Genomic DNA, 9,651 nt, shown 5'->3' on the forward strand with positions numbered 1-9,651 from the left:
CTGTCGATATTCCAGAACACCTGCATGAAAATAGAGCAATCAATTCCCACCATAGCCCTCCCTCATAGCTGTGGCTTTCTCAGTGAGAAATGCAGTTTCTAACATGAAACTTCCATCCCTCACCCAATCCCTTCTTTGGGCTTGATCAGCACTTGCAGCTCCCACTGAAGTTGTCCTGCATGTCTCGGGGTCAAGAGAGTGAGACCTTCAAATTACACCGCTGTCACCATGTCTGCAGATGTAGAGATGTTTGGAAAGATGGAATGAAGGCAGATTATCCACTGGAGGCTGGAGAGGTGCAGATGCTGAAGCTGCACAATTGATAGGTCAGAGGTTGCAAGTTTAAGGCCTGTTCCTGGCATTTATTTGACTGTGCAAGACTTCACCAATGTGTGCCTCGGGCTGCCCATCCATCAACAGTCAGGGATAATGATACAGATTCCCAGCTCCTCCATGAAGCACTTTAAAACTGCTCATAGAAAGTGCTGTAGAGGAGCTAGGTGCTGGTATCTGCTCGCTCTGCTTACTTCATCTGGTTTTCAACTTTCATGTAGAAAGCTGGGGCTGTCTAAACACTGCTCCCTGCCCCAGAGAGTTACAGGCTGGCCTGAGATCAGCCACCAAGCAGGTCATTAGCACTGGGGGGCAGGCGCAGGAGGAGTGGGGCTCCAGCGCTCTGGCTCTGCAACTACATTATTTAGCCATCTGACAGGTCATCCCGGGTCGTTCTCCACTGCACAGCCGTCTGCTCGCTTCGGCCTTTATGTCCCTTCACTGCAGGCTGCGCCTTTCTTCTGGCGGCCCAGTCCTTACCACAGCGCGGCTGTGCGGCAGGAAGCCCTTGCAATCAACCCATTTTAGTGACGGGAACACTGCGGCGCCCGCTGCCCGGCGCGCAGACCCCGCCCCTGCCCCCGCCCTGACGCAATCGGCCGGCCGCTTTGCTCCATGCTGCGCTCCGCGCCGCGAAAGAGCCCAGCGCGGTTGCATCATTCGCCAAGAGTGCGCGAGCTCAGCCCGGCCAATCCGCGCGGGGGCGGCTTTCTCACGAGATGGACGGCGCCGCTATCCAATCAGAGTGGGCGGGCTCCAAAGGCGGAGCGGGGCTGGGGCCGCCGATTGGGCCAGCCCGGCACGAGGCTGACAGCGGGGCGGGGCGCCCCGAGGAGCCAGCTTATAAAAGGCGGCGGGCGCCAACGCCGCGGTGCAAAGCGTTCAGTTGCATTCGCAGCGTGTGTCGGTAAGTCTCGACGTGGTACGGTCCAGCTGCGCCATGAAGCTGCTGGAGTTGCCCCCGCAGGTGCCGCTGGCCTCGCAGCAGCCGCCGGTCTGGATCTTCGGCTACGGCTCGCTGGTCTGGCGGCCCGACTTCGAGTTCAGCGCCCGCAAAGTGGGCTTCATCCGCGGGTACAGCCGCCGCTTCTGGCAGGGCGACACCTTCCACCGCGGCAGCGAGAAAGCGGTACGGCCGGGGCCGGGGGTGGGATGGGGATGGGGGCGGGGCGGGCTGTGCCTCCGCAGCGGCTCCTCACTAACCCTGCGCCTTTCCCGCAGCCCGGGCGCGTGGCCACCCTGCTGGAGGACTACGAGGTGAGTGCGGCTGGGCAGCAGGTGCTGTGCATGCAAAGGATGCTCTGATCGTCCCGGTTGCTTGGGGTGGGGGGATGACTCCCTGTCCACTGCCCCCTTCTGGGGCCCCTCGTCAGCTGTCCTGCTCCCCTGGGATGTGGGCAGCTTGGCTTAGGGGTGTCTAAGCTCCCCCTGCATTGCAGGCCCTGCCTCCCTTGTGCTGGATCAGATGATCTGAGGTCCTATCCAGCCTGGCTGTTCTCTGGCCTGCAGCATCAAATAATCCTCCTTGCTTGCAATTTCAGGCCTGCACATGGGGCGTTGCCTACCAGGTCTGTGGGGAGCAGATTGCTGCATCGCTTCAGTACCTGAACATGCGAGAAGCTGTTCTCGGGGGCTATGATACCAAGCTGGTGAAGTTCCACCCCCTGGAGAAGGATGCTGATGAGCCCATTCTGGCCTTGGTTTACATTGCCACACCCCAGAATCCCTCCTACCTTGGTCCAGCCTCTGAAGAGGACATTGCTGCTCAAATCATAGTCTCCAGTGGTCGTGCTGGCCACAACATAGAGTACCTGCTACAACTGGCAGACTTCATGCGCTACTTCTGTCCCCAGGTGGAAGATGAGCACTTGTTTTCCATTGAGGAGGCCCTCATTTCTATCCTACCTTGTCTGTGCCACAAGGAGGAGTCCTTAGAGGAGGGTGAACATCTCTCAGAAATCAAGGGACTAAAATAGGAGGTGCTTTGGAAACTGCAAACAGACCCAAGGGGCAGAAAAATAAGGACACACTTTCCTAATTCCAATGAAATGCTGAACTGGGGGGTGGGGACAGAGAAGGGCAAATTTAGTGATGTAGGGTCAGTACAGCTTTCCCACTTGCTACCTGTGGAAACCAGGTGGCTGCTGCTGGTCTCCTAGCTGGTTTAGGGATTAGGCTGGTTGAGTTAAGATCTGTAAGATTTGGTTCTGAGAGTTGATGCAAGCATTACCACCTTTTTGTTTTCTTTTGCTAATGGGGAAGGAGGTAATTCTACTTCCCTTCTTATTTTGGACATCAGTTGAGCAGGACAGAATAGAGTTTTAAACAGTATGTGGTGGCCATTCTACCTCAGACTGGCAAAGCTGCTTGTACAGTGGTGGGAACTGGAGTGTGATTCATGTCAAATGAAACCATCTTCCCTTTTCTGCCACCAGTACCATCGTTTGACTTTGAAGTGTAATGCTGGGGCTTCTGTGCAATATTTAACTTAACTTGCCTCTGTAGGCTCTTATGGGTCCTACCTTATGTCTTAAAGGAACAGATGAATGCATTTATTTTTGTAACTTGAAAATGTATTTATTGTAAATGGGGATAGTGTATTTCCTTAAAGGAGAGGTTGGGGGAGGGGGGGTGCAAAAAGGCCAAGCTTTCTGCTTAGAGGCAGTCATCCTGCAGTGCAGGGTGTAGCACAGATTCAACCTTGCATTTGTGCCTTCTAGCTTCAGATCAGTTTTCTGGAGTTAAGCTGCCTTTAGCAAGAGGAGCTTTATTCAGAGCTTCCACTGACCTTATGCTGCTATAGACCTCTTAATTAACTCATTTAGGAATGGTTCTAGCTGTATGGAAAACATCTGTGTGATGCAAGTCCTTGTAAGAATATGGTATAGAATAAAAGCATTTTGACTCTCCCTGCCCTGTTGCACAGACCCAGTACCCAGCTGTTCTAGATATATAGGTGTAAGATACCTATATATCACCTAGAGAGAAGTTAAGAATTCTTTCATACATGCTGGAAGCTTAAGGTGATCCTACGTGTCTTGTGCAGTGCCTGGGCTGCTTTCAAGGACTAAAGCATCTTGGCGTACCTTGGCTTGACAGGCTGAGGAAATCCCCTGATAGCATTGGGAGAATGGAGCTGAGGATGTGTTACTACAAGCTTAAACTCTTCAGCTTCATCTAGGAAGTTTACAGATATTAAATTATTTGTAACAAAGCTGCTACTATTTCAAGAGGTAGAAGAAGCATTCTAAAGAACGGACTCCTGAAATGTGGAACTGGTCCAAGACGGTTTGTGTTTTTGGGGGAGGCATTGTTTGTTTTGTCTTTATTTATTTTAAATACCTGTATTTAGCAGGGAAAGAGGAGGGAAAATGTTACTGTGGCTTGTGTATAAGAGGAAGTAAAAATGTATTGTGCCCAGTAATAAAACAAACTGACATTAAAGTAAAAAAAACCAAACACATGGGTTTCATTTTTGGGAGTGGCAAATGAGAAAAAAATGCTAGTGTAAATCACAGAGGCTGGTACTCTGTGTGAATGACTGCATAGCATCCTTCTCAATCCATGACTAGAGTTGTCATGACTCAGCTAATGTTCTTTACCTTAACAATTTAGTGCAGATGGCAAATGCCAACCAATATCATCTTTCCCTACCCTCTCTTTTTGTTTTTTTTTAATCTGTGCTGACATCTTCCTTTACCATCCACAAAGACATCACCTCTGGCTGTTTAGTGCTGACGTGACTTCTTCAGATATTCCGGTGGCAGCAGACCATAAGATCCTCCCTATCTTGAGAGAAGGGGAAAGATTCTGTCTAGTTCTTCCCCTGGTTCTAGGCTCTAGATGTCAGAGGGCAACTTATTGACCATTAAGATGTGCTGTTTAAGAAAGATTAAAAGTCAGGCACCAGAGGCACAACATATAGTAGCTCTGGGCCCTGGACAGTGGTAGCTGCAGCTATTTTTCTGCTCCTTGCTCCCCTTCCCAGTTCTGCTGCTGTCTGTGTTTCTTGGGATGCCAAGAAAGGCTTAATAAACACTGTGGCCTGATATTTCCAAGAAGTGGTTGTGAAAGGAGAAGAAATGCTATTAATTACAGTTGTTCTCTGCCTGTACGTAGAAAAGAAAACTTAAGAGAAAATTCAGGCAAGTGTGAAGGCTGGAAGAATTGTATACAAGTTAACATAATTGGTGCTGATGCTGGTCAGCTGCAGAGCTGCCCAACCTTTTCTTAAACTATTAAACTTTATCTCAACCCAGGACCCAAGCTGTCACTATCCTTCAGTGTTCTCTGCCAAAGAGATCTGGGTTAGGAAGGTGTAAGTGCACTTCATAAATAAGTAGTCTAGCATTCCTAAAAAGGGCTATCCCAGTATCTTGAAGCCCCACTTCAGTGATGTAGGTAAAATGCTTCCCCATAGAGCCTGCTAATAAGTTTCCTCTCTGGTGTGAACCAGCAGCAACTCCCATAGTCATGCTAAGTGACTCACTTCTAGCTGCTAAACTCTGCAGCTATGTCTACGTTAAATGCTCATATCCCAGCTAAGCTGACCTATAAACTCCCATTCCTCACCCAGGTGTCAACCCTTCCATTCTGTCAACACCCCCACCCCCAGCTACAAAGCATTCTAAGGATTAATAGACCACATCACATTTTCAGGAAAACTGTCAGCAATAAAGGAAAAGAATAACACATACTAAATAATTTTTAAATAGAGCATAACTAGTCTCCAAAACTGCCAAACTGCTGAAGGCTGCAGAAGGACTAGATCTGCCACAGGGGAGAGTGAATACTCAACAGCCAATCAGTATTGCTGGTAAATTATTGTAGGGTGAGAAGAAAGGAAGTTTTGCTTCATTTCATTTAGCATAAATTAGCACAATAGGGACTACAGCAGTAGTTGGTAAGAGATAGTGAATACTTATTGGTGAGACTGCAATGGAAATGTTCCTTCATTTGTATTCTTGCATTAAGGGAAGAAACCAACAATTAAAACACAAAGATACAGGGCTACCCATAAGCTATCATCTTTACTTTGGATTGGACTGTTTCTAGTGTAGCAGAAAGCTCCCTTCGTACATTTCCCTTCTGGACATCAATAGAACAGAAGTTCCTTCTTGCCTGTACCCCCCATTTTGTGCATTTCTTTTTCCTTCAATGTATTGGCAGAGACCTAGCACACTCATTGCATGGGTGTGGCAAGGCTCAGAGCAAGCCAGAAAGCTGAAGTGGCTTTCTGTAGGAGAAAACTACATCTATATATCAATTAAGCTGAGTGTCACTAAAGAAAACAAAAGAAAAATATCCACTTCAAAGACTGTAAATATATCCTGGTGCTGACCTAATTCACTTGCTGTCCCCAGTAGCCTTTGATCCTCGGTACCTCACATTGCATTTTTATATATTTCTAACAGTGCATTTTTATATTTCATTTGTCTCAACTTTACCATGGCACATTGTGTGTTATATTTTTAAACCCTTAAGGAACATACTCCCTGTAGAATGAAGTTACACCCTATACCATTGTTAAAATTTGCATTGAAATTGTAATTGTAAAGTGATAAAATCTGCTATATTGGGCGGTCCCTTGAATGAATGGGAGTATGAATGACAAACCAAGTACCTCTGGCTGTTAATTGACAATAGCCTAGCCAGAGGAACTAACCATTACAAAACTCTACAAGCCATTTTAGGCTAATCAAGCCAAGGAACTGATTCCTGAAACTAAGCACCCACTCTATGGACTGTTCCTGTAACCCATTACAATACAGTCGTTAAGTCAATAAATCAATGGTGGACTCCCAAAACTTCAGGTACCAGCGGGCAGAGACCCCTGTGGCTAACAGCTGTCATGCACTACTCAAGACCTGCAGATTGGGCAGCCAAGATGATGCTGGGGGGATCACACAAGTCGGCCAGAAAGCCATAAAAGGCAGTGAAGTGTGACCCTCAGTGGTGCCCTCTCATCCAGTACCTGACCTACCAAGACTGGAGGACAAGCAGGTGACCCCCTTCACCTTGAAGGAAGCTGACCATAGACAGCAGACTCCAGGGCCTCAGATAGGTAGATATACTGATGCCAGTGCTCTCACAATCACTATAGCAGCTACTATATACTATACTACATAGGTTTAAATGAGTGAGTGCATGTGTGTGTGTGCATGCTAAGGTGAACAGTACCACTCATCACTCAAAGTTTGCATTTATGATTTTATTGGTAACTTCACATCCCATCCAATAAACTAGAATTTATGATGATCCCAAGAGTTGGTCCTTTGTAGCCAACAATAGTATGAAGGGTGGGTGAACTTTCACCCCACTCCCAGCTCAGTGGGTGGAAAAGGCGGTAACTGTTCCATTCACACTATTACCTTGTTACCACATCTTGGCAACACTGGAAGCGATGACACAGTATTACGGAAGTTCTCCTTCCTCTTGTGAACTTTCCTACACTGCAATGCTCATAGTGTTTTAGTCAGTTTTTAAATTTAGATATTACTCTTCCACATTCAGCCTCTGGCAGTTTGCGTGGAAAGAGGCTGGAACCTGCAATGCTCGGTGCACATCTCAGCTAATGTGATGTGTCAGGTACATCCCTTCACCTCCTACACTTCCCCCCACCCGACAAAAAGTGGCCAGGGTGACTTGTAACCAAAACCAAAAATGAAAATAGTTACGTTGAAGCAATATCTGCTCAGCTACTTCCTCTTTCCCCACAGACTGCCTCTGCATGCTTGTGCCTTTTTGACATGCTCTGTACAGGGAAAACTGTGTGGCTTAGTGAACAGAAAACTGGATAGGAATTCAGAACAACTTGGTTCTGTTCTCACTTCTGCCACCGATCTGCTCAGTGTCTCTGCCTCAGTTTCTCTATCAGTAAAAGAGGTTAATCAATAATGCAGACCACTTATAAAATGCTTGGAGCCCTCTGATGAACGGTGTTGTTATATCTATAATTGCTTCCTCCATTGCACTTCAAGTCTCCTACTAGCAACTCACATCTATTGGATTGCCTCCGACTGGTAACCATCCTCATCCACTTACAAAGTCAACACATTTAAACAATGTATAATATGTTTAAGTCTAAACAGTGCAGCACAGTTCACACAACTGAAGTGCTTTCTTGATCCCTCCACTTTTTCTATATTCATTGTTTAGCATGACAGCTTCACACCATAGGGAACATGGTCTCCATTCACTGTTCCTGTGCACTACATCAGAACAGCAGGATTTTACAACTGCTTTCCATTGGTATAACTCACTGAATAAAGGGCAAAACAATAGGTGATCTTCATATATAAATCTCTTTCAGCTGCTTCACAAATAAAGAAAAATAATTTAACATGGCTATCTGATACTAGGATGACCAGCCTCAGCTTTTAGCAGCGTCAGTTCCAGCAGGTGTGTGTAATTTAGTGAGCAGTCTACATTCTTAGTTATAAATGTTATCAGCACATGGCTGCATTAAGCCGAGGTCTTCCAATGCAAGTGGCCCCAGCATTTTGTTCTTTGCCTGAGATAGTGGGGGTCTCTAAGACAGTAACAATTTTTGCCATGGTCACTTACTATCTTAAAGGAAATCTGATGCCTAAGCAACTGCAGCAATAAGGGGAAGATTGGTTTTCATACTGCAACAGGAATCAGTTCGAGCAAAACAGATGCTACTGTGTACTAGTCAAGAAGCTTCTAAATACATTATAGGTAAATCCCTCAATTATGCACAAATCCTAGACATCCCAAGTAAAATAAAAATGATTCTTACCATGGCCAGGAGACCTGTGACAAAATTATCACAAGCATCTTAAAGCTCAATTCAATTTATGATGGGAAAGGTCTATGCAGATGTTAGCTTTAAAATCAGTTTATGCTATGATCTATTTCCGATCTGCGGATAGGAATGATCCATTTCCTCTCTACTCTATTTCCCAAGTCAACAGCCTGATTCCTAAAGATACAGGAAACAAGGAACAACCAAAGTTTGGATTGGGAAATATGTTTTTCATTGTTGCTTTCTAAGTTATTTTGAATGATTTAGATTTTTGTAAAACACTGGACTGAGTGCCAGCAACCTCAGGTGTTCTCTATAAATCAGACAGGCATAACACAGGGTGTGGATGCACACATTTCCACAATACATCATCCTGCCAGTGTGCCTCAGCCTCAGTACAGACACTGATACCTTTACAGCAGGGATGGCAGATCATTTGCCAGATTCATTTAAACCTGGATCATTTCAGAAGGCCACCCAGCAAGGATGATGGCGGCTTTAGTGATGTGGATATTTTATCCATTAGAAGTTGCAACATGGCAACAGCAATGACTTCAAAATTAAGCTTAATCTTGATGCACATCCACTAACACTGGAAAAAAAATCCCAGTTTCAACCTCAAGTATTAAATACTTAATCTTATGTCTGAGGACAGTGATCAGGGAAATCTGAGGCTACTGAAACAAATTTTTGAATTATGCATTTTCAGAGGAAATATTTTTATTGTACACAATGCATAATTAATCTGTGGAACAAGATTGTGATGACCACAAGATATCATAAAGTCTAAGAGTTTAGCAGGATTCATAAAAGGATCAGTTATTTAGGTACATAATGAGCCCTGCCCACAGTTGCAGTAGGAAGGATATAAAAATATTTAGGATAGTGATTTTTGTTCAGGATATAGGCCAACCACTGATCAGATTAAGAAACTTCCTATATGGGCAAGGTACTTACAACTAACTAGACATCTACATGACCTTCATTACCTTAGAGTCTGAGAACTTTCCATAATTGCCCATTAAGTAGTTTCCTCCTTTGAAATATCTGGTATTGAACTGGAGTAGAAAGATTACAGTATGACAACCCCTATGATTTCTGCCATCACCTTCTCATGTACTTCTCATACCGGCACACAGCCATCTTCCCCATCTCATGTTCACATGTATGAACTCAGACTTACTGTGTAGGCACAATCTCCCCTGTAGTAAGATCTCCTCAAATTCACCTTCGCAATGAGCCAACCCAATTCCATCTATTACTTGCCAGCTATAAATCAAAGACTTGTTGGTCCTCATTCTAATCCCAAAAACATTCGAGAGATTTTCTACATCTCGCTTTTTACATGTGGTCTCCAAGTATACTTATTTGCCACTCTAATTCCCACTCTAAATCAGAATGCGACGCCCTTCATATCTTGCTTCCGTTCCCAGTGTGGACCTGTGGCCCAGCCAATCACACATCACTCAACTTCATCTGTGACCTGTCTACAGTACAAACATTATCTACAAACAGGAGTGCCACCCCCGCATCTTCAAAACAATGCTCTA

General features: G+C 45.4%; 1 protein-coding gene across 1 annotated transcript; it reads left to right on the top strand.

The window, feature by feature from the left end:
* The first annotated feature begins 1,265 nt into the window (after positions 1-1,265).
* On the top strand, positions 1,266-3,788 carry CHAC1 (ChaC glutathione specific gamma-glutamylcyclotransferase 1). The gene is made up of 3 exons (XM_019519029.1): positions 1,266-1,462; positions 1,555-1,590; positions 1,875-3,788. The coding sequence occupies exons 1-3, from the start codon at positions 1,274-1,276 to the stop codon at positions 2,307-2,309; spliced, it is 660 nt and encodes a 219-aa protein (XP_019374574.1). The 5' UTR covers positions 1,266-1,273; the 3' UTR covers positions 2,310-3,788.
* Positions 3,789-9,651: the final 5,863 nt, after the last annotated feature.

This window comes from Gavialis gangeticus, unplaced genomic scaffold (assembly GCF_001723915.1).
Source record: "Gavialis gangeticus isolate Ggan-Ray unplaced genomic scaffold, GavGan_comp1, whole genome shotgun sequence".
Lineage (NCBI taxonomy): Eukaryota > Metazoa > Chordata > Crocodylia > Gavialidae > Gavialis > Gavialis gangeticus.